The sequence below is a fragment of the Erythrolamprus reginae genome, chromosome 3 (genome assembly GCF_031021105.1).
Source record: "Erythrolamprus reginae isolate rEryReg1 chromosome 3, rEryReg1.hap1, whole genome shotgun sequence".
Classification (NCBI taxonomy): Eukaryota; Metazoa; Chordata; class Lepidosauria; order Squamata; family Dipsadidae; genus Erythrolamprus; species Erythrolamprus reginae.
The window spans coordinates 198,627,409-198,652,490 of NC_091952.1; the positions used below are offsets into that span (position 1 = coordinate 198,627,409).

The window sequence follows — 25,082 nt, forward strand, 5'->3', positions numbered from 1 at the left end:
GCTCCCGGACAACTTGAAAACAGCTAAATGTTTATGGAAATTATCTGCCATCCTGGTTATGGTTATCCCACAGATGCTTTTTCAAGAGGCAATTGGACTTTCTTGTTTTTCACTTTTCACTTTTTTTTTCTTTTTTCCCCTTTTTTTCCAAGAAGCTTCTTCGACTCTGAAGAAGTCCTTTCAGCAGTCGCAAGAAGGCTCAATACCCATTTAGTACTTACTCAGGTGACCCTGAGTTCACAGACAAATAGCCAAAGTGGCTGCAACAACTCTCTAAAAAGAATACAAATGACCAGCTTCTGCAAGGAATATAAGTCCATCCATTCCTACCCTCCAGTCAGAGCTGAAGAAGTGTTGGTGGGGGTGGTCTTAGAGGTTCTTTGGTTTGTCTGTTTATCTGGCAGTTCCTTGATTGGGGTATTGTTTACCTGATTGTTAGTCTGATGTTAATCTTGAATTAATGTTTGCTCCTCTGGATGCTGAATGCTGGTAGGAGGTATTTTAATCTTTTTGTTCCCTTTTTGGCTTGTTGATTGTGAAAACAATCAAATTCAGAAAGCATCAGGAACCCCACACTGACTATTATAAAATTGAAATTTTTTTGGCAATAAGTTAAAACCATTATAATTGATAGCAATTATCAGGAGCATCCAAGCTGAAATTTCAAGAAAACATTTGCTATGATATCACACAAGCTCAACCCTGATATCCTGCAAAATCATGATGTAAGTACAAAAGAGCCTGAGTTTGTGTCATCATGACCTCATAACGTTTTGACATACCTCTTGCATATGTAACTAATACTACTGTTTTTTTTAATAAGACTGGATTAGTAAAATCTCTTGTGTTAACTAACAAGTATTGATCCACCCTAAGTTAGGTTAATTGAATGGCTCACTATTGGTTTGAGGATACAATGAAGATAATAACCCACAGTTTTTTCAGTAATTCTTGTGTTATGATTAAACTTTCAGTTTGAAAGATGTTTAAACCTAGGAAGCTGTGTAGTTGTGTAGTGGACAGGGGTGGGTGGAGCAAGATTATTAGTGAATATTCATGGAATGCAGTACACACACACACACACACACACACACACAGAGATATTTTAATTGAAAGTTGATTTCTATTATTTCAATCCCCAGCAGAAGAATCCATTAATTGATATAGCTATATCAGAGGAGTGGAACAGCTCAAGGATGGAAGAATATTTTCCTGGTTACTGAACAACTAAAGTTGAGTCAGCAACAGCAACACAAATGAACCTGAAAAGTTCTTATCTTGTCTAAACACAGTCTTTGATGATAAAGGCTAGATACAGAGCTTATCTCTGGAGATACCTAATTAGGTTGTGATTCCACATATTTCTCATTCTCAGCATCATGCTTCTAATCAACAGCTCTTGTTTACACAGAAACACAATCTTCATAAATTAGTAAATGTCTCTTATCCAAATATCAGTTTATGCTGAAAACATTTGCAAGTCTTTCCTTTTAATCAACACAGCAACATGTCAGGTTGCTAAATATTATCATAAGCTTCATAACTCAATTCATTGGGGGCTTGGTCTCTCTATTGCCATGCTTCATGATTTACTCAGTGCAGGCCTATTTATAAACCTTTTGAAGTGACTACCAAAAAATGATAGTCTTAAATGATATTCTTCTCCTTTCTCTAAAACATTTAGCGTGGTTTGTTCTTTGTTCTAGTTCCTTAGTTTGTATCATCTAATTATTTGAGCGGTAACAATGGAATATAAAAGAGTACAATGAAATGTCACAAGTAGGGGGTTGGTGGTTGGTGTCTTTTTCTAACATGAAACATTTTCTTGTCTTTTCACTACAACAAATATTTATCTGAGAAAATTCAAAAAAGAAACCTGTTCATTGTAAAAAGAAAAGGCATTGTATTTTGGAAAAGTGACATATAATTCCCAATAAGGAACCCCAAAGACATTGCTTCAGGCAGATGCCACGTTAAAAGGATGGCAGAATATTCAGAAGTTATAAAAGGTACCCATGAAGTTATCCAACAGATGATGCTTTGATCTCCTTAATTTGGCAGCTACTGAAATTGAATTAAAATGTGTAAGGGGGCTTTGCAATTTTCCTAAATAAATTCTAGGTTGTTAGCACTACTATGGCTATCAAAATTTCTTTCTTAAATAAAGCATGTGGCAATGATCTAAGTAGAAAGTTATGAAGGCATGGGTGACACAACTCCCCTCCCTCAAGTTCCACCATTAGCAATGAAAGAAGACACCTTTTCAACACTTACACCCTGAATGTCAGGAAACAGCAAATTGGCTTCAAAACACAATACAGCCTCCAATTGTAGCCCAGCTCTTTCAAGGAAATCATACACAACAATATATGCCTAGTATATATGTGTCTTGTTCCTAAAATAATGCATGTAAACTGCTATGATCTCTTGGACTGCAAAATATAATCCCCCTGGGATAATTGTTGACATTATTATCACTTTTGACCTTAAGAGATGGAATCTAAAGACTTCAAAGAGTTTCTCACTTCTCCAAGGATGTCAGTGACTAACTTCACTATTTCCTAGCTGTGACATTGCTCAATCTTTAGTGAAGATACAATACCGTTGCTGCAAATGACATTATGGCAAAATACCATGGTTGGCTCTAACTTCAGAGCTTCGGTGTCTGGCCAGCAGACATTGCTGATGGTGCCAAGATCAAGACACTCCAGAAGAAAATAGCTTACCTCTCTCTTTCTTCCTTATTTTTACATTATAGAATGCCCTTTGGTAATGTGGTAGTATAAGGAGCTACTAGGGAAAGCAAGCAAAATGTATTGTGCAAAACTCTTACAAATCCCTTAATAACTGCTCCACTATGAGTCACATGATCTAGAATTTAGAGTTTTGCAGTGTAGGAGTAGCAACATTCTCAAAAGCTAGAAATGCCCTGAAGCAATATTGCTTAGTCTTAATGACTTTAAGATATGTAGACTTCAACTCCAGAATACAGCATGCAAGCTGGAGAATTCTGAGAATTCAGGTCCACTCATCTTAAAGTTCCTAAGCTTGAGAAATGCTGCTTTAAATTGCTGCTTTACAAAGTTTTCTAGAAATTGCATTCTCTGCTGACCCAGTTTGCTTCCAAGCTCAAACTTTCTTTTGCCAGCTTATCTCTTTTCATCAAATGTGGCCTCTCCTTACATGTTTTCATTCCCACGTTACTTTTGATTGGTTAAAAAACAAAATAGAGAAAGCATACAGAAAATGGCTTTTCCAATCCCTTTGCCAGCAATGGCGATAGGATATAGCTTTTTTAAAGTAATAAAGTAATAGATTGCATCTCTTCCTTCTTCTACAATAGTTTTTCTTTGTATGTACAATAATAAGGGAGGCAGAAGGAGATAATGGGTGGACGAAGCTTATAAATGAACAAACAGCAACATTTGAGCCACCGATTTCCACCTGCCTTTATTTATTTATTATTTATTTTATTTATTGGATTTGTATGCCGCCCCTCTCCATAGACTCAGGGCGGCTTTCCCAGATAGATCCGTTTGGATCCATTTTTCTGGAATATTTTTTTCTATGCTGCCCTTCCACTGATTCAGCCCATTTTGTAACATGATCTTACTTATTTGCCTAATTCTGATTTATTTTATTTGCCTAAACCAGCACATCAAATTTGGTTGGTTTCTGTTCTATTTCCAGAAACAGTAGATATTCTGCTTATGGCAAGTCAGACAGAGATTGATAGAATAATGAGACCCTTTTAATAATTTATTTCAAAGCTTTTATTGGCTTGGGAACAGTCAAAAGGTGAAAAATGCCCTTGACTTGAACTTGACTCCTGGGGTGTGCACAGTCACATCTCTGTCGTTTTCTTGATCCCAGCATGGAAGCGCTTTGCATGGCTGTTTTGGGGGATGTTTCTTCTCCATTGAGCCTACACCTCAGGAATTTCCTGGAGGTTTTGCCCCATCTAATTCCTAACCCCTTTATCTCTCTGAGCCCAAAGGGTTCATCAAGTCTTAACTATCTGCTACAGTAATATAACATATAGAAAGAAGAAATGCTTAAGACCGATTTGTGATAAAAAAAAAAAAAAACATTAAGTGTAAGATTTGACTGTGTTCCAGAGATACACAAATGGTCATGTTTTCTTTTCTAACTTTTTTTTTGCCTTTGTTCCTTGCTCCCCATCTGGCTCTGTGTCACTACAGAGAAGATTCTTCCCACTGACATGCTGTTTCGGGAAATATGTTGACTTTTTCTGCTGCGGATGTTTTGCTTTCTTCTTTCATGCCAGAACTGAAACATAAACTGCTGGAATGAGTAGAGAAGCGGCTTTCTGAAATGCACTAACTCCAAATAATATACAGTGATACCTCATCTTACGAACTTAATTGGTTTCGGGACGAGGTTTGTAAGGTGAAAAGTTTGTAAGACAAAACAATGTTTCCCATAGGAATTAATGGAAAAACGATTAATGCGTGTAAGCCCAAAACTCAGCCTTTTTGCCAGTCGAAGCGCCCATTTTTGTGCTGCTGGGATTCCCCTGAGGCTCCCCTCCTTGGGAACCCCACTTCCGGACTTCCATGTTTTTGTGATGCTGCAGGGGAATCCCAGCAGTGCAAAAACGGGTGCTTCGCTGGCAACGGAAGTCCGGAGGTGGGGTTTCCCAGCGAGGGGAACCTCAGCGAAATTGCAGCATCGCAAAAACACGGAAGTCCTTGAAATCCCACCTCCAGACTTCTGTGTTTTTGTGATGCTGGGATTTCGCTGAGGCTCCCCTCACTGGGAAACCCCACCTCCGGATTTCCGTTGCCAGCAAAGTGCCCGTTTTTGTGCTGCTGCGATTCCTCTGCAGCATCGCAAAAACACAGAAGTCCAGAGGTGTTGTTTCCCATGGAGGGGAGCCTCAGGGGAATCCAAGCAGCGCAAAAACAGGCGCTTCGCTGGCAACAGAAGTCTGGAGGCGGGGCATCCCAGTGGCGGCGGCTTGGGTTTGTAAAGTGAAAATAGTTTGGAAGAAGAGGCAAAAAAATCTTAAATCCCGGGATTGTATCTTGAAAAGTTTGTATGACGAGGGGTTTTTAAGACAAGGCATCACTGTACTTAATTTAATTGAATGTTATTATATTTCTTGGGATTTCTTATACTGATTCCTGACTAACCTGTCTATATGTTGTTAGATGTAATTAATATTTTGGGAAATGTACTTGTTCAAAAGTTATTAGTGATTACTTGGTACTCACTGTTTATTTACCATAAGTTTCCTTCTGTTGATTTATCTATGTGTATTAGGAAATGTATAACCTTTATTTAGAATGAGTATTTGCAAGACTATACAAAAAACCCCAACAACCAATGGTAAGAACAATAGAAACAATATGTTCAAAATCAGCCTATTACTAGGAATCCAATAGTTAGGGCTTTAATATGAAGCATAAAGTACATCAACTGCCCATAGCTGATTTACCAATAGTTTGCAGAATCCACTTTCCTAAATTCACTTATCCTAACACTTTTGCAAGCACTGCATGCTAAAATAGCATAGGCTTGTTATGGGCAAAATTATTGCAATTTATAGCTGCATTTTCACAGTGTTTTCCTTTTTAACCAATTATAATCGCATGCCTGTTTCCCCAATAACAAAAGGCTTCCCCCCCCCAAAAGAAAGCGAGCAAAAAGTTTCAAAAGAAAATAATGTTTTGCAGATAATGACACAATCCATCTTTTAAAGCTTTGATGCATCCCTATATTACAATAACTTCTGTCCTTGAGCAATAGAAAAGCTCATTTGAATAAGTTTCCTGCCTAAGCAGGGGGTTCGACTAGAACAGTGTTTCCCAACCCTGGCAACTTGAAGATATTTGGACTTCAACTCCCAGAATTCCCCAGCCAGCTGGCTGGGGAATTCTGGGAGTTGAAGTCCAAATACAGTATCTTCAAGTTGCCAAGGTTGGGAAACACTGGACTAGAAGACCTCCAAGGTCCCTCCCAACTGTTATTATTATTATAAGTTAACGCCGGACGCTCCTCTGCATCACTGGGTATCCCAAGGTGGGCATTTTATATAGAAAATAAGTCACGTCCTTTCTTTTCCAAGATGTATATTTACGACTGAATCAGCTGCCTTTAAGCCGTCCCTGCTTTCCGGGGGAAGCGGCTTAAAATCGTTCTGAACGGCTCAGGAATGTTTCCCTCCCTCATCACGGATTCCTCCCCCCCGCCCCATCCCCATTTCAGGGTCTTTCGCTACCACAGCTACCGCGGGAGCAAACCACCCGTAAAGGGTGGCGATGTGACTCTTGGGAAATAAGCATCGTCCCCGAGTGGGAATGTCAGGTGGGCAGCAGATGTCCCCGACATCTTTGAATGGAGAAATAAACACTTCCACTTTGGGGGTTCCTGCGGGACCCCCCCGGGATTACACCAAGGAGCACCCAAGCCCCAGGGAATCAACCCCCCCTATCCTTGTGGGAATGGTTTCCGCCGGACCTGCGGCTTGCCAAGGGCTGGAAGGCTCACGTACTGTAGAGGGCGGCAGAGATAAGGGCGGGTGACAAGAAGGGGCGGGCGCGGCGGAGCCGGACGGCTGCTTCGCGGCAGAGTTAGAAAAGCGGCAACAAAAGGCATCTCCGGAGCCTGGAGACTTCCCGCCCTTTCCACCTGTGGAGCCGCTTTCCAGCCAAACCGGGGGTGGAAAATGGGCGGCCGCGCGTGCTGGTGGCAGCTGGCGTTCCCGGCTCTGCTGCTCCTCGGCGGCGCCGAGGCTCAGCTTCGAGGTGAGCGCTCCATTCCGGCGCGGCTGCGGGGGATCCCGAGGGGGTTGGAAACATCCCCCGCACACACCCGGGCCTCAGCCGCCGTGGCTAGAATGAGCGGCGGGGATCGAGCCGTTGCCCAGGTCGCCTAAATCCCCGTCGAAAGCACGCGAGGGTGGATACGGGAGTCCATCTCCTCGATTCCCTCTCCCCGGCTTTTAAGTCGGAGACCCGTCCGGCCGTGCAAGGCGAGGGCGCGCAGCCGGAGCTACTGGGCAAGGGTGGGAGGTCAGCGCGCCCGGGTCAGCTGGGCGCGGTGCTCCGGTGGCGGAGGGGGGAAAAACAAAACCACCGTCGATTTCCTCGCATGCTTTTTTTTCTCTTTTTCCTCAGCTCGGGCGGGGAAAAGGGTGGAAAAAGCTCCCGGAGTTCGGGCTCCGCCGGTAGCACGTGCTTAAAAGTTTTAAAGTTTTCGATCTCCACCGAAGGAGAGAGAAACAGCAAGGCCGGCTTTAAAAGATCCCGAAAGGGGCTTCATGGCTTTAATCGCGGGTTTCTGGTCACGGGAAAAGATCCTTCTTTGCCCCCCGAGAGAAACCCTCGATTGCTCCCCCCCGCCTCACTGTCCCTTTGCGCGGCCGGTTCCCATCCGTCCCTCTGTTCATCTTGCCGGCCATCCTGTTTGTAATTTACGACTCCCTTCCAAACTCGATTCTCCTCCGCTGTTTCGTCTTCTTGCGGGAAGTTGGGGGTGGGTGGGTGGTGTCGCCTTTTGCCGGTTGAGCTGAAGCCCCCCGCCCACTTTGCTTTGAAGTGGGTTTTTAGATTCTCCGTTTTGTTTTCAATAAAGTAAAACAAAAATTCAATTAAATATACAGTACTTTTAAAAAAAAGTTTAGAAATGTTTGTCTTCTTGCTGGGCTCGATGGAATTGCCCCTCAAGGCTGGGCATCTTTCCTCCCAACAAAGATAAATAGATTGCCAGTACAGTATTCCCCTTCCAATAGCAAGGTTGTCTGTTTTTTTTTTATAATAAGGGTTTTAAATTGTTCTTTTAACATTAGATTTGTACATTGTGTATTGTTGTTGTGAGCTGCTCTGAGTCCTTGGAGAGGGGCGGCATACAAATCTAATAAATTATTATTATTATTATTATTATTATTATTTATTTATTTATTTATTTGATTTTTATGCCACCCTTCTCCTTAGACTCAGGGCAGCTTACAACATTTTAGCAATAGCACTTTTTAATAGAGCCAGCATATTGCCCCCACAATCTGGGTCCTTATTATTATTATTATTATTATTATTATTATTATCATCATCATCATCATCATTAGCATTAGCATTTAGACTGATATACCGCTGTTACAGCCCTCTCTAAGTGGGTTTACAGAATCAGCATATTGCCCCCAACATGGGTGGGCTGCTGCCCGGGAGGAGGGGAGGAACACAGTGGGGGTAGCAAAAATGGAGCTCCGCCCCAGAGCACCCAATTGGCACTGAAAGATGTTGAAAGAAAATGCAGAGCGTCCTGTATAAGCCACGCCTACAGTGGGGTAGTAAAAATTTTCCCATCATAATTTTTTTATTTTTTCTCCAACACAAAGTTAAAGAACAATACATAGTTTCCAACACAAAGTCCAGCTTATTGTCAAACATATACAAATTTTTCCTTTTTCCTTTGTAATCACTCATTGGAAGCTCTATAACTCTTTCTTTTACAAAGTAATTGTAAAAACATATATCTTTTATATATTCAAAAAACTCATATAGCTTTTCATTTCACATTAAAACATTACAATAACCTTTAAATTAATCGCTGGTCATCAAATTCATTTTTTATTTGAATCTTACAAATCTATTAGGCTCGTTATTAAAAAAAATTTTTTTTCCTTATTATTTTTTAACCCAAGTAAATTATATATTTTGGATTCATTACCCCAACAATCTGGGTCCTCATTTTACCCACCTCGGAAGGATGGAAGGTTGAGTCAACCTTCAGCCGATGGTGAGATTTGAACTGCTGAACAACAGCTAGCAGTTAACTGAAGTAGCCTATGCTCTAACCACTGTGCTTTTCCAGCCTTCAGATGCTCTTTTCTTAGTAGATTCAGACATGAGAAACTATTACAGGTTCTAGAGCCACTTCAAGGCTGCCCCCCCCGCCCCAGATTGCCAAATTCCACCCCTAGCAAAATGGAATTTGGGACTTCATAGGCTAGGAAGGGAATCTTGCATCCTGGGCTAGTAGTCCGACCCATGAACCACTACAGGGGAGAACTGGATTTCATGAATTTGCTTTTGTGCAACTGAAACAAGCTATTCAGAACATATAACGGTGATGGCGTACAGTACTGTGGGTTCTGATGAATGGGAGAAACAAAGCTTTGGAATATATATATATATATAGTCCATGAGGACTAGAAATTTTAAAAAAATCTTGCAGAGCTGCTCTAGGTGGAAAAATATATTCTAAGCACATTATAAATTGTCTGTAAAGATTACAGCTGGGTCTCTATTCTGAATGGGGGGGGCACGATCAGGGAGAGAATAAAACTATTAAGATTGAAGACATATGTTGTTTTATTAAGATATAATCATTAATGCCAAAAGTTATTTTTAAAATTTCTTTGGTAGAAGAAATGTCTTAATTCTTTCTCAGTTGGGGGGGGGGGGACAACAGCATAATCATATATATTTCCATTTAAAAGTCAATCAACAAAAATTCATTTTATAGTCAAAAATTCATTTTAAGATTTAGGGAGATTGAAACAGGTTCAGTGAACAGTAATAAAGATGATTAAGGAGTAGAAACTAAGCCAGTGATTCCTAAACTGTTTCACCCCTTTTCTGATGTCAATGTCATTGCCCTCTCCCTCCTCAAAGACTTTGTAGCTTTACACATCATGGCAGTATCAGCCTCTTTTATTTCATTTGTTTATCAACATATAACATACAAACAAAAATAATGGGAAAGTAGAAGAGGAAATAGGGATAAGGAAAAAGTTAAGGGGAAAGAAGAAGAAAAGCATGGACTTCCCACTCTTTAGTATTGGAGAATAAGATAACGTACAACCTCAACTTTTTACTTTTATGTAGTAATATATACTAGCCATTTCTATAACAACAATCCTACCTAATCTGGATCCCCCCAGACGCCAACACCAACTAAAAAGAGTATCTAGACACACTGGTACAAAGCAAAGGCAGTTTATATATTTGAAAGCAAACACAGGTAACAAAAACTGTTCTTACAGACAGGAACGTTATGAAGCTTCACAGAGGTTTCACGACGGCCAGGCAATAAAACAGGATTCTTGCTGGCAAAAACAACACTGGAGGTAATAAAACCCACGCCTCCCCCAAGTCTTCAGCCTTCGAAGCCACAAGCCAGGATCGGAGACGCCAAGAATCGAAGCAAGGTCACAGGACTCCCAATTGATAACTCTCCACAATACAGTAAGGGCGGGCCTGCCTTTTCAACCCTGCTGAGGAGAACCACACCCAAACCCAGCTTTTACCAATTCAGGGATGGAAATACCTTGCTAATTGGCCCCTTCTTTGGGCTGCCCATCTCTGCCTCATATCTATGATAGCCTGGGCGTCTTCATCTAATGAATCCAGGCTACTCGCTGGGGAGAGGGCCCCCCCCGGGGTCTCAGGCTGCTCTCCCTCCTCCTCTTCCTCTTCTGCCTGGTCCTCCCCCTCCTGTTCATTGTCCTCCCCCTCTGAGCATGGATCCGGCAGAGTTCCAGCCGTTCCCTGAGGAGCCTCAGGCTGAATCACAACACCTAATAAGTTTCATCCCCCCCCCCCAACTCAAGCACAAAAATACAGAAGCTGTATTTTAAGAAATAAATTGTTAATTGTATTATTTTCTTTAATTTATTTAGTTGAAGCTGACAATTTGGCCATCTATGCTTGCTTTTGCAGCAAGTTATCTTTTGTGGGAATTAAAGTATCTTTCCATTTTTGTGCATAAAGCATTCTTAAAAGTCCTTTTAGGCAGTGTCAGTCTCAAACGGGATCCTCAAGTCACAAGCTCCATTACACCCAGGAGATGCCCAAAGTAGTTTCCCTCCCCAATCCTGGTAATTAACCCCAGTTTAGGAACACTGAATTAAGCCTTATGAAGAGACATGGAAGAACTGGATAAATCTTAACAGTATGGGTGGTCCTTAATTTACAACAGCTCGTTTAATGACCATTCAATGTTACATCACTGAAAAAAGTGACTTATGATCATTTTTCACACTTATTACTATTTTAGCATCCGCATAAGGGGACGGTTTTTCCCAGTTTGGACCAGTCCGCCTGAACTGGTAGTGACCTGATCGTGACATCATGATGATGTCATTGACTTGGTTCGGTTGGTGCTGGTCTATGGGCGCCGCCATCTTTTTTAATTTTTTTTAAAAAAATATTATTCTTTTCTGAGTATATGCAGAAGCCATGTTTCCGGCACTGTGCATGTGTCACCATCTTGCTTTTGGCTTTTATTTTTATTTTTTTGGATTTCTGTGCATATGCGCATGCGCATGAAGCGTGCCCACGCAGCTTGGGAGGAAGCGAACTGGCAGCAAGGTACATTAGAACCCACCCCTGATACCCATGGTCATGTGATTTATATTTGGATGGTTCATATTTATGTCCTGGAGTCATGTGACTCAAGTCAATGGGGAAGCCAGATTCACTTAGCCACCATATTACTAAATTAATAACTTCAGTGAGTCACTTGACAAATGTGGCAAAAAAAAGTTGTAAAATGGGGCAAAACTCAACAAATTTCTCACTTAATAACATAAATTTTGGGCTTGATTATGGTCGTAAATTGAGGACTTCCTGTATTAGCAGCTATTAAATCAGGTGATCAACTCCTTTCAGTGGATATGTTGAAAACTCTCTGGGTTGCTTTAACTTGGATTCCTAAATGATGAAAAGGATTAGATTTGATGGCCTAAAGCTCTGCCTTCTGTTTGTATGATTCTGTGTCCCTTAATAATATTAAGATTTCTTAACCTTTGCGACTTTTAAGATGTGTGGACTTCAGTTCCCAGCATTACTTAGCCAGCTTGCTTTCTGGGGAATTCTGGAAGTTGAAGTTCACATATCATGAAGTTCCTAAGATTGAGAAACTCTGACAAAGACAATTATTTCTTTAAACGAGAATCACCATTTCCAGAAGGTCACTGCAGATCACTATGGAATTTTTTGTTATGAGGAAACCATTTCTGTGAGCTATTAAGTATGCAATAATGTTTTCTGAAGTAACCTATGGACCATTTTTGCCAAATGGCCCCAGATTATCCCAGGAGTGGGATAAAGTTTTGTTTGAATGTTAAATAACTGGACTGATTGCTATATATTGTTAGTTTATCACAAAGGAAAGACTAACAGACTTCCTGGTGCTTTCTAGATGTGCTAGACTACAATCACTATCCACAATGTTATAGAATGATAATTATAATCTAATTATTAGATTAGAATTATAGTGGTTAGAGGAGGTTGGTACAGCGAAGCATGAATTCCCAATATATATTTAGTAATTGTTTGTCTTGAGCAAGAATACTGATGTATGGATAGCATCATTCTCTCTAATCTCTCCTTTTCTTGAAGTGCTGGAATTCCACATACCAGAATTTATTGTTTGAGAATTGTGTAACTTTTACTCATACCACATCTGGAGAGAACAGCTTGTGGATATGTGCATGTGAGATATATTCATTAGCTGTATCAGAGAAATTGTGCAAAAAAAATTTTTTTACACAAATTCAGTTAGAGATAGGTAAATGATTGTGATAAATTCAATCATGAGGAATCAACATATTGATATTCCATGGTAGAAAAATATTTTTTGCAGGGCCCAGAAATAATTTTTGCAGGATTCAGCCCGATGGCTGCTGGCCAGCTGCATTGGCAGCAGCAGCAGAGGCGCTCCGGTCAGTCCTAGCCAGGAGCCAACAGCAGGAAGAAATCCTCCAGGAAGGAGAACAGCTTGTTGAGGAGACACGGGCAACGGGGGAGTGTCGTCTCCCCGACAAACTGCTCTCCTTCCTGGAGGATTTCTTCCCACTGGGGGCTCCTGGCCAGGACTGACCACCGCCATGCCTCGCAGGACCCAGCCCCACGGCCGCTGGCTGGTTGCATCAGCAGCATCAGTGGCAGAGGCACCCCATGCCTACTGGATGAGCGCTGCATTTTCTGGGCCCACCTAGCAGGGGGCAATGTTGCTGGTGGCTGGGACAGCGAGATTCAGCTCCTGCACATGTGCAGAAGCTGAATCTCGCGTGCACAGTGCGTGTATGGCTGGCGGTGTTGGAGCTGGGCATGCAGCTCCATTTCTGCCGGTGGAACGGCGTTCCATGCCATTCCACTTCCTGCCCGCCCCTGCCTTTAATGCTAAGGAGTAAATACATTTTCAGTGAGGTTAACAATCAGTAAATCTCTATTGTTGTTAGTTACCAGAATTGCAATTTTAAAAATTGAAACTTCTAAAATAAGGTAAAACTAACATCACTGGATACTTTCAAAAAGAATCTGGAGGTCAGTATTGGTGGTTAGAATGCAGTATTGGTGGTTAGAATGCAGTATTGTAGGCTTCTCACAGCCTGGAATTTGATACTGACAGGCTCAAAGTTTACTCAGTCTTGCATTTTGCCAAGGTTGGTAAAATGAGGATTGAATTTTGTGGGGGGTAATATGTTAACAATCTAAACTGCCCAATGTAAGCATCTCATCCCCAATAATGGAACATTATGTGATGTATCTAAGACTAAGTGCTTTTGCTCTTCCTAATATGCTGAATTCTCTGAGTTATTTGGGATTAGGTGGCATAGAAGTTGAATAAATAAATAAACTCCTTGTTTTTTTTTACAAAAACCCTGAAATCCTTTGAGAATGCAGCTGTTAACATTTTGAAAAGAAATACATAATTTTTGTAATGATTTGAAGAGAATAAAAATTATGGTTTACTCATCTAAAATGATCTAGGAATAATGCACCTTCTTTTGCCTTATTTAATTCAAATGATAAATTACTTGAAAATTATTTTGATATCACTATAATCAAAATACCTGCAATAATGAGTATGGTAAATAAAAACTGAAGATTCTTTTGAGAGAGAAATATGATCATAAGAGGAACATGTATGTATGTATGTATGTATGCATGCATGTATGTATCTCTATCTATCTATCTATCTATCTATCTATCTATCTATCTATCTATCTATCTATCTATCTATCTATCTATCTATCTATCGATCAAATAGAATAGAATAGAATAGAATTCTTTATTGGCCAAGTGTGATTGGACACTTGGTGCATATGCTCTCAGTGTACATAAAAGAAAATATAGATTTGTCAGGAATCATGTGGTACAACACTTAATGATTGTATACACAAACACTAAAAGGAAAAGCAGTCTTGCAGTTAACTATGGCTTGGCTTATTGCTGATATATTATACACAGGGATCCTATTTAGGCTGTGAAAGATTTACAATTTCTTCTCTGCAGGATGTGGCTATTCAGTGTGGGTATTCAGTGGCTTTAGGAACAAACTCACACAAAAACAGTTCAGCCTAATACGTATAAGATGTAGCGACTGATTTAAAAGTTTTCTGATTCATCTTTCTTCACTGCTCTTTCATTGTTTTCTGATTCATCCTTCTTCAATATGATACCTTTCGGATTTACTTGGTGACAATTCTGCTAATTCCTTCCAGAAGTTTATTTTGAGTTATAAATTAATAATGAAACAACTGGAATGTAAGTTAATTATGATTCCAGGATTAATTCAATACTTTGGGGGTTTTGCTAAAAGTTAATATTTTCTTAATTATTTTTTAGTAATTTTTATAGAGTATATTTATACAATGACAAATCTGATTTGGGGGCCTAATTTGGGATGACTCAGAGCTCTAGAAATGGACTGGTCTGATCTGGATCATACTGACTATAGTCCAGACTTATTGGGCCTGAAGCAAAAAATGAAATTCTGTTGTCTCAGAGTCTGAAGTTTGAAAACCAATTTTTATTTTTCATCAGTATGATAAAATTATTTAAAATATTATTACTTTTCCTGAGTGCAGTGAAGATGACTGTCTACGGAGAGGGGCGGCATACAAATCAAATAATAATAATAATAATAATAATAATGACTGATGAGTCAGAACTATAATGGAGAATTTTACTGACTTTTCTACAAATAAATGTCTGTAGCCCAGATCAGCAATCGCTGATAAAATATCATCACACAGCTGCCCAGGATAAAAGTGGATTAAAGGCATAGGAAATCCTTATCAGACCCCAATTTTTTATTAAAGCTTCCTCCTGGATCCAAATATTGTGATTGGCCTCTCTAAGGCAAACAAGAATTTCTTTTGAGAAAGGAACTAACGCAAATGCTCACCTTTCTCATATCCTTCCATTTTCTCTTTGTGCTCTTACTATGACTTGCCATAACCAGAATGGAGTAGGTAAAGACCCAATATTCATATGTTTTGACTTATATATTTTGTCCTGAATAGATGAAAGGCAGTTATGAATAACCCTACTTCTCTTTTTAATTAATTGCACACTAATCTGATGGTTAGGCATTGTATGTAGAATTAGTCGGTTATTACAAGTACAGTGTTCCCTCGATTTTTGCGGGGGATGCATTCCGAGACCGCCCGTGAAAGTCGAATTTCCGCAAAGTAGAGATGCGGAAGTAAATACACTATTTTTGGCTATGAACAGTTTCACAAGCCTTCCCTTAACACTTTAAACCCTTAAATTGCAATTTTCCATTCCCTTAGCAACCATGTATATTATTACTCACCATGTTTATTTATTAAAGTTTATTAAAAAAAATATTTATTAAAAGCAGACGAAAGTTTGGCGATGACATATGAATGACATCGGGCAGGAAAAACTGTGGTATAGGGAAAAAACCCGCGAAGTATTTTTAAATTAATATTTTTGAAAAACCGTAGTATAGACATTGCGAAAATTGAGGGAACACTGTAGTCCTCTACTAACAACAGTTCATTTAGTGACTGTTCAGAGTTACCATGCCACCTAAAAAAAGCAACCTATGGCCGTTTTTTAAATGACCGTTGCAGCATCCCCACAGTCACGTCATAAAAATTCAGATGCTTGGCAACCGACTCATATTTATGATGGGTCCAGTCTCCCAGGTTTGTGTGATCCCCTTTTATTTATTCATTCATTTCATTCATTCATTTATTGGATTTATATGCCGCCCCTCTCCGAAAACTCGGGGCGGCTAACAACAGTCATGAACAATGTACAGTAAAAATCCAATACTAAAAAAAACCTAACTTAAAACCCCTTAATATATAAAACCAGCATACGTACAAACATACCATACATACAGTTGTATCAGCCTAGGGGGAGAAGAAGTCTTAATTCCCCCATGCCTGGCGGCAGAGGTGGGTTTTGAGTAGCTTACGAAAGGCAAGGAGGGTAGGGGCAGTTCTAATCTCTGGGGGGAGTTGGTTCCAGAGGGCCGGGGCCGCCACAGAGAAGGCTCTTCTCCTGGGTCCCGCCAAGTGGCATTGTTTCGTTGACGGGACCTGGATTTGTATGCCGCCCCTCTCCATAGACTTTTGCGACCTTCTGACAAAACCAATGGCAAAGCCATATTCACTTAACAACAGTACAACTGTGGCAAGATAGGTTGTAAAATGGGGCAAAATTCACTCAACAACTTTCCCACTTAGCAACAGAAATTTTGGGCTCAATTGTGGTTGTAAATTGGGGACTACCTATATTTACAACTCCACCTTAGACTTATTCTGCCCACAAAGGGATGACTCATACAAATCTTGTGAAGGTGTTCTGAATAGGTTAAAGTTTAGTAAGCAAATACTTTTGCCTATCTCAGAAAATGTTGTCTTTTGTGTACCAAAAAAAATTAATCAGCTTCTACTGATTAGTTTTAGGTATTTACAGGAACTTAAACAGAGGAAAGGATTCTTCTGAAAGTTCCTTTTTCTTTGTTCTTTAATAAGGATTCAACAGCTGCTGTCCTTGGGATATTCCTTGCTGTTATCTTCCAGACATGATAACAAAAGACTATGTATGTTAGAAAAATAAACTATATTAAGAGGTTACTTAATTATTTTTTACAAATAAAATATCAAAATATGTAATGGTTATACTACAACCTCACGGTGCCTCTGAAAACAGCAGTTTGGTGTTAGTGACAATTACTCTGTAGATGTAAATTTGTTCAAGTTCTATTTCTTTTTGGGGGTGGGTGGGAGAGAAAGCTATAAAAAAAATTCTTGCAAATTTTTGAGACCAGACCTTTTTACTAAGAGTTTTTTCTTAGCTTTTATCTAATGTAGTTAGAACCAATTCATTTCAGCTTTTGTTAGCATTCTGTTTTAATAATTTAGTAGCAAAAACTTCTGATTACTGTTTATTTCCAGAATGCCACTAAATGACAGTTGTCTCTCTAGAAATAGATTTAGTTGCTGAAGGTGAATTATTCTGGTAATTATATTACTTTGTGAATCTCATAAAAGGGAACTCTTAGTAGATATTATCCTGAAATAACAATCTTGTTTTTCTCCAATATATTTACTATATACTATAGCTGCCCCAATCTTTTAAGGATTTCAGTGTATACATCACTTTTTATCTTCTGGAAAGAAGCATATTTTTTTTGCTGTCAGCAGGGTATGGCATTGCCAAACTGATAAGACATATTATCTGTGAAGTTTGTGTAGGCAACAACTTGAAGGAGTTTAGAGGATTGTGAGCTTTAATGAGATCACGTAGTCTCTGAAATATTCAAGCAGCAAAGCAGATGGTTTTATTACTTCCTCTTGGAATTAATGACTTCAAAATGTCCAAAGTATTGCAAAATGCTTTGCAAGACAGGGATACAATCTTTATTTGCAAAGAGAACAGAAATAATGTAATTATGTCTCTTTAGTTCAAACATCTTGAAATTCATTTATTATCTACATCCAGACACACAGACACAGAGCGAGAGGAGAGCTGAGAATAAAATTTTCCTAGAATATGTGACAGAAAAATAATCACATTGTGCTAATGCTATATATAGAAAATGTAATTGACTATAATAAAATATTGAAATCTACAACATATTTTAATATTTTTAAAAACTTAGTAGTTACGATTTCATACAACTATTATGCAATGACAGTTATATTTATTTTTGGGGTATATAACTTCTTTGGGGGACTTTTTTAATGCAAGTTATAACAAATATATGCTTTGGTAGTTTTCCAAAAACTTTCAATCAGTATTTATTAAGTGTATATCCTTTTTCAAAATTAAAAGCAGGAAAGTATATTTGTTATCTCTTTGATGTTAAAAAATATCTGATTTACTTATTAACAAGATAGCTATATTGAATATATAGATGACATACCAGTATTTGATACTGAGGAGGAAAGCATACAGTATTTATAATTTTTGAATAAGCTATTCTTTAATTAGTTATAATTTTTTTTTCATAGAGAAGTCAGGTATTGTAAGCAAAGTTGTAGCATTAAATAAAGTAGAATAGCTATGTGACAGGACAATATGCAATTTTCTTTTTTATTGCTAGCTTCAGGAGAGTATAAAAAATTTGCAGAACTAGAACTCAACTCTTTTGGAAGTAGGACAGATAGGTAGCATTTGCTCAGTTAACACACTCCCTCAAAGGATGCTCAGTAGAGTGGTAAGCTTGAAAGCATTTATTTATTTAATGTATCATATTAACCAGGGGACTACAGTGTTAGTAGAGTAATTGTTTGGCTGCCTGAGATTACTCTAGTACAGTGATGTCGAACCTTTTTTCTCTTGGATGCCGAAAGAGCCTGGGTGCACACTATTGTGCATGCCTGAGTGCCCACACATATAATGTAATGCCTGGGGAGGGCGAAAACAGCTTCCCCTGTCCCCCCCCCCCCGGAGGCCCTCTGGAAGCCGGAAATGGCTTAATTTCCAACTTCTGGTGGGCCCGGTAGGCTTGTGTTTCGCTCTCTCCAGGCTCCAAAGGCTTCCCTGGAGCCAGGGGAGGATAAAAACGTCCTCACCCATCCCCTCCGGAGGCTCTCTGGAAGCCAAAAACACCCTCACAGAGCCTCCTGTTAACCAAAAATCAGTTGGCCAGCGCACATATGCCTATTGGAGCTGAGCTAGGGCAATAGCTCATTTGCCAGCAAATATGGCTCAGGTGCCACCTTTGGCACCCGTGCCATAGATTCGGCATCACTGCTTTAATATGTTCAGTTCATGCTTGCACGCTATCCATGGTGCATCACAGGGGATGAACTAGTGAATGGTTAACAGCATTCTGTAGTGTCATCTGGAGCTTTTCTCTCCATAAATATTGCCTTGCATTTGGGCATGTCCGGAGATCCTACTTTCACATGAAGCACTTATTTTTCCACCGAAGTGGTATTTGTATGTAGTTTATATGTAACATGGTTTTGAACTGTAGGTTGGCAGACGCTGAGGTAAGTGACGGGGATTACTCCATGACATGTTGGTAGAATTTGAATCACCAGAGCACAGACCTTTTCCAGAATTTATAATACAATACTTAAATGAGTAGACAGAATACAACAGCTTGCCCTTTATAAACAAGAGGACAGGAAAAGACTGTTAAATAATAAATCTTCCCACTAAAAATTTTATCACTTTTTTATTCAAATGTCACTCATACTTGGGAAAATATTCAGCCTCTCTAACCCTCTAACCATTGTTAAGTTAAAGATATCCAGAATTTGTTGAAATAAAATATACACACACTTGTGTACTCTTCTATTAGAATACCATGATATTCCAAATCTGTAGTTCTTTCTTCCAGCTCAAGTGGGTAGGCTTTAAAAAATTCAGTGCTGTAACTGTAAATGTCGGATGAACTTTCTCAGGTGTAAAGGAGAAGATTGCAAAATACATGATACATTTTCCATTTTAGCATTTAAATTTCATCAGTGATTGCAGTCAGTTTTATAACCAACAATATTTTTGAGCATTATCTATAAATTTAATTATTCCTTAATAATAATATGGATTATTCAATCACAGTGAATTATACTTTTATGTAGGTGTGTTCAAATTATATCAACTTTAGTGAGATTTGTTTGATTATGCTATATTTAAAAGGAATTTTTATGTTCAAGGTACAACTTTGTTCTATCATTTTTAAAATAACTGTGACAATATATCTGGCTCTTAAAAGAAAGAATGCACAGTTGGGTAAAAAAGCACAAAATGAATGGCACATAGTTATGGTAGGTATGGGAAGCTTGTTTAAATTAGTACTGCCTCATTTGTTTATTTTCCCAAGCACAAATTAGCATTGTTATCCCATTAGTGCTGTTCAACTACAAGATTTAAAGAAGAAAAAAAGGCCAGGAAATTGGTAGTCCCAAAACATAAATATATTTGCAGCTTTGTGTGTAGCAGCCTTATTAGTCTGTTGCAATAAAAATAACATACAGGTAATACTCAATGTATGGCTACAACTGAGCCCAAATTACCAATTGCTAAGCAAAACAGTGGTTAAATCTGTCTCCCCCCCTTTCCATTTTTATGACCTTTCTTAGTGAATCATTGCAATTGTTACCGTGTTTCCCCGATAGTAAGACCCCCCCGATTGTAAGACATAGGGGGGGTTTCAGGGGGGTCGGCTAATATAAGCCATACCCCGAAAGTAAGACATATGTCTTACTTTCGGGGAAACACGGTACCTCGACATACATCCCCCCCGCCATCGTCCCCCCCCCCCGCCGCCGCCTGCAAGCGCTCTGCCAGGCGGCTCTCCCCGCTCCGCGCCTCCTTTATCTCTGGGTCTGCGGAGGAAGGGAGGGTTCCGGCCTTCCGAAGCGGCGCTGGGCGAAAGGGGGCGGGCGGGCAGCGGCAGAAGGTGAGAGGTGCCTCTTCCATATGCCGGAGAGCCGGAGAAGGGGCCGTCCGGACCTCCCCACCCCCAGCAGAAGCCAAGGGGGGGTCCTTTCAAGCGGCGCTGGGCGAAAGAGGGCGGGCGGCCAGCAGCAGAAGGCGAGAGGTGCCTCCTTCTCCGGCTTTCCGGCAGATCGAGCGCGCGAAGAGGCACCTCTCGCCTTCCGCCGCTGCTGGCCGCCCTCTTTCGCCCAGCGTCGCTTCGGAAGCCGCCAAACGCCGTCATGGGGGCGCTTGGCGACCGCCTCTCCGCTCGCCAAGCTCCCCCCTGACGGTGTTCGGCGGCTTCCGAAGCGACGCTGGGCAAAAGAGGGCGGCCAGCAGCGGCGGAAGGTGAGAGGTGCCTCTTCGCGCGCTCGATCTGCCGGAGAGCCGGAGAAGGAGGCACCTCTCACCTTCTGCTGCTGGCCACCCGCCCTCTTTCGCCCAGCGCCGCTTGAAAGGACCCCCCCTTCGCACGCTCGATCTGCAACCAAGCGCGGACGTCGGCCACCTGTCCCGCTCCCCCGAGTTCGCGCCCCATTCTCGGCTTGGCAGCCCGCGCGACTTCCCCAACAAGGCCGACAAGGGTGCGGCGGAGGCGGCAGCAGCCCTCCACTTCCATCCCAGCGCGAAGGCACTCCTTGCCTCGCCTGCCCGCCCCCGGGTCACACACTTCGGGGTTGCTGCTGCTGCTGCCGGTGGTCGGTCGGTCGGAGCAGCTTCCTCTCCAACCAGGCCGGGTCGGCGGCAGCACTGGCGGCGGCTACACTTCCTGCACGAACCCAACTTTCCCATTGGCCGCCCGCGAGCCTGCTCGGCCGACCCCCAGCCAGCTGCTTCGCCGCCGGCTCACGATTCACAGAAGTTTCTCCTTTGTTGGGGAAGTCGCGCGGGCTGCCAAGCCGAGAACGGGGCGCGAACTCGGGGGAGCGGGACAGGTGGCCGATGTCCGCGCTCGGTTGCCAGACCCTCGGTTGCCACACAGGTAATGTGACTCTTCCGGCTCGGGACTCTCTTTTTTTTTTTTTGCACTTTTCTTTTCTTTGCAACCGGCCGTGAAGGAGAAAGAAAGAGGTCGGGTTGTGTGAAAGAGGCCGGGGTTGGGGGAAGGGGAGAGGTAAGATGTGATTGTTTGTTTGTTTTTGCAACGTCGCTCCGTTGGGGAAAGAGGGAAGGTGGTTCGCTCGAAGTTGGGGCTGAACAGAAGCGCGTGGAGAAGCCCAACCTTGGGGAGAAGGGAGAGCAAGGAGGGCCATTGTGCATTGCCAGCAGGAGGCGGTGGCGCCAGTGGCTCGGCTGCAAGTGGCCAGTGAGGCCGACCGGCTCCGAGGCGAGCGGCCGGAGCTGCGCCCTCCTTCGCCCGCCTCCTTTCCAATGTAAGACATACCCCGAAAGTAAGACATAGTGGGGCTTTTGGGGGTAAAAAGAAAGTAAGACACTGCCTTACTTTCGGGGAAACACGGTAAGTTAGTTGCATGATTGTTAAGTAAATTTGGCTTCCACATTGAGTTTGCTTTGGCTTCCCCAATTGAGTTTGATCTCGGGACACTGCAACACTTAGAAATATATGCCAGTTGCAAGCATCTGAATTTTGATCATGACCATGGATGCTGCAGTGTATGTAAATATGAAAAATGGTTATAAATAACTTTTTTCAGTGCCATTGTAACTTCAGTCACTAAACAAATGGTTGTAAGTTGAGGATTAACTATACTCAGGGGTGGTTCTTCCCTGTTCAGACTGGTTCGCCCGAACCAGTAGCAACCATCTGGTGACATTACAATTGTTGTGGTTCAGCCTGGGACCCCTCCGGGAATGGCTGATTTGCTGTCGGTGTCCGGCTCAGAGGCTGAGGACCAGGAGGGGCAGACTGATGAAGAAGCTGAATCCCAGGCTGAAGATGAAGGACAGCCAGAGTTCCACCAGGGGGAGCTCTCCCCAGCAAGCAGCCTGGATTCCCTGGGGGAAGATGCTAGTGACTTCATAGATATGCGACAGAGGAGAGCTAACGAGAGAAGAACGCAATTGGCCAGATATTTCCAGCATTAGGGGTCGCAGCTGGGTTTGGGTGTGGTGCTTGGGAAAGGATAAAAGGCGGCCCCACCCTTCCTGGCTTGTGGAGTTTTATCTTGGAGATTCGTGAGACCTGTTTGTGAACTTTGGTGGCTACAATCCTGGTTTGTGCCTTGGACTCTTGAAACCTTGGGGGGGGGTGCCAGCAAGAAGCTTTTGGAATTGACTGGACATCAGGACCCTGTTGTAAAGTATTGTAACCTGTCTGCTGTGAAGACAGGTTTTCCTTTGTGCTTATTTTTTCCTGCTATAAATTACTTTTGGATTTTACCAGAGTGTCTGGCTATTTTTCAGTGGGTGTGGAGGTCTGGGAAAACCCAGACAGAACAACAATGATGTTACAGACCTGGTTCGGTTGGTGCCGATCCAAGGGCACTGCCATTTTTAAAAACATTTTTGTATGAAAACATTTTTTTCTGTCCATACTGCCACCTCTCACAATACTTGACAACACAGTATCAACAGTAGAGACCTTCACATTTCTAGGTTCGACAATATCGCAAGATCTAAAATGGACACCTAACATGAAAAAGTCATCAAAAAAGCACAACAAAGAATGTTCTTTCTGCGCCAACTCAAAAAGTTCAAACTGCCCAAGGACCTGCTGATACAGTTCTACAGAGGAATTATTGAGTCTGTCATCTGCACCTCTATAACTGTCTGGTTTGGTTCTTTAACCCAACAAGACAGACACAGACTTCAGAGGATAATTAGAATTGCAGAAAAAACAATTGCTACCAACTTGCCTTCCATTGAGCACCTGTATGCTGTACAAGTCAAAAAGAGGGCTGTGCAAATATTTACAGACCCCTCACATCCTGGACACAAACTGCTTCAACTCCTACCCTCAAAACGATGCTATACCAGAACAACTAGACACAAGAACATTTTTTTCCTGAAGGCCATCACTCTGCTAAACAAATAATTCCCTCAACACTCAAACTATTTTCTAAGCCTGCACTACTATTAATCTTCTCATCCTTCCAATCACCCATCTCCTCTCACAAATAACTGTATGACTGTAACTTTGTTGCTTGTATCCTTATTTATTTATTTATTTATTTATTTTATTTTATTTATCAGACTTGTATGCCGCCCCTCTCCGTAGACTCGGAGCGGCTAACAACAATAATAATACAATATAAACAAATCTAATATTTAAGTTAATTTAAAAAACCCAATTTAAGAAACCAGTCATACATACAGACATACCATGCATAAATTTTATAAGCCTAGGGGGAAGGGAAAGTCTCAATTCCCCCATGCCTGACGACAGAGGTGGGTTTTAAGGAGCTTACGAAAGGCAAGGAGGATGGGGGCAACTCTGATATCTGGGGGGAGTTGGTTCCAAAGGGTCGGGGCCGCCACAGAGAAGGCTCTTCCCCTGGGTCCCGCCAAACGACATTGTTTAGTTGACGGGACCCGGAGAAGGCCAACTTATATTGATTATATGATTTGATTTTTATTTGTACCTGGACTATCATTAAGTGCTGTATGTTATGATTCTTGAAAAACGTTTATGTACACTTAAGAGCATATGCATCAAGACAAATTCCTTGTGTGTCCAGTCACACTTGCCCAATAGAATAAAATTCTATTCCGGTCTGTTCTGTTCTGCTCTGTTCTATTCGTTAATGTAATAAATTTATATCATGTTGCTATTGACATATAAGACATTACTTGAGGATTTGATAAAAGACTTCCATAAAATGTTAATAAAGCTTAACATCTAATGTCTTTCAGGTTTATTTCCTGCCATTTTAAATCTAGCTAGTAATGCTCATATCAGCACTAACGCTACTTGTGGTGAAAAAGGCCCTGAAATGTTTTGTAAACTTGTGGAGCATGTTCCAGGCCGACCCTTACGCAATGCACAGTGTCGAATTTGTGATTACAACAGTGAAAATTCCAAAGGCAAGTTTATTACATTATACTTTGTGTAGACATTTTGTGAAATGTGAAATTTACGAAGTAGATCAGACCAGGAAGGCAATTCTACGGGAAGGCTAAAATGACTTTTATTGAGATTTGCTATAATAATAGAATTTTGCAATAATAGATTACAGTAGTCCCTCGCTATACCACGCTTCACCTACTGCGGCTTCACTTCATCGCGGGTTTCTGAGGAAGTCAATCAGCAGATTTAAACAGCCCGCCGAACTCGATCGGCAGGTTTTTAAAAAAAAAAAAATATCTAAAATTGTAAATACTGTATTTAAATACTGTATCTAAAATAAATACTGTGTGGGAAGGGTTTATAAACACTTAAAACAATGAAAACCTACCAAACAATTACAATATAAATACTGTATTTAAATAAGTACTATCAGTCGATAAATT

The 25,082-nt window shown here is 41.1% G+C and overlaps 1 protein-coding gene across 1 annotated transcript in view; it reads left to right on the forward strand.

Annotated features, from left to right (window-relative positions):
* The first annotated feature begins 6,600 nt into the window (after positions 1–6,600).
* The window catches only part of LAMA1 (laminin subunit alpha 1), a 123,349-nt gene continuing 104,867 nt past the window's right edge, over positions 6,601–25,082 (forward strand). The window contains exons 1-2 of the mRNA XM_070747567.1: positions 6,601–6,770; positions 24,486–24,656. Coding sequence (XP_070603668.1) covers positions 6,692–6,770; positions 24,486–24,656 — 250 coding nt within the window. The 5' untranslated portion in view covers positions 6,601–6,691. The remainder of the gene's footprint in view (positions 6,771–24,485; positions 24,657–25,082) is intronic.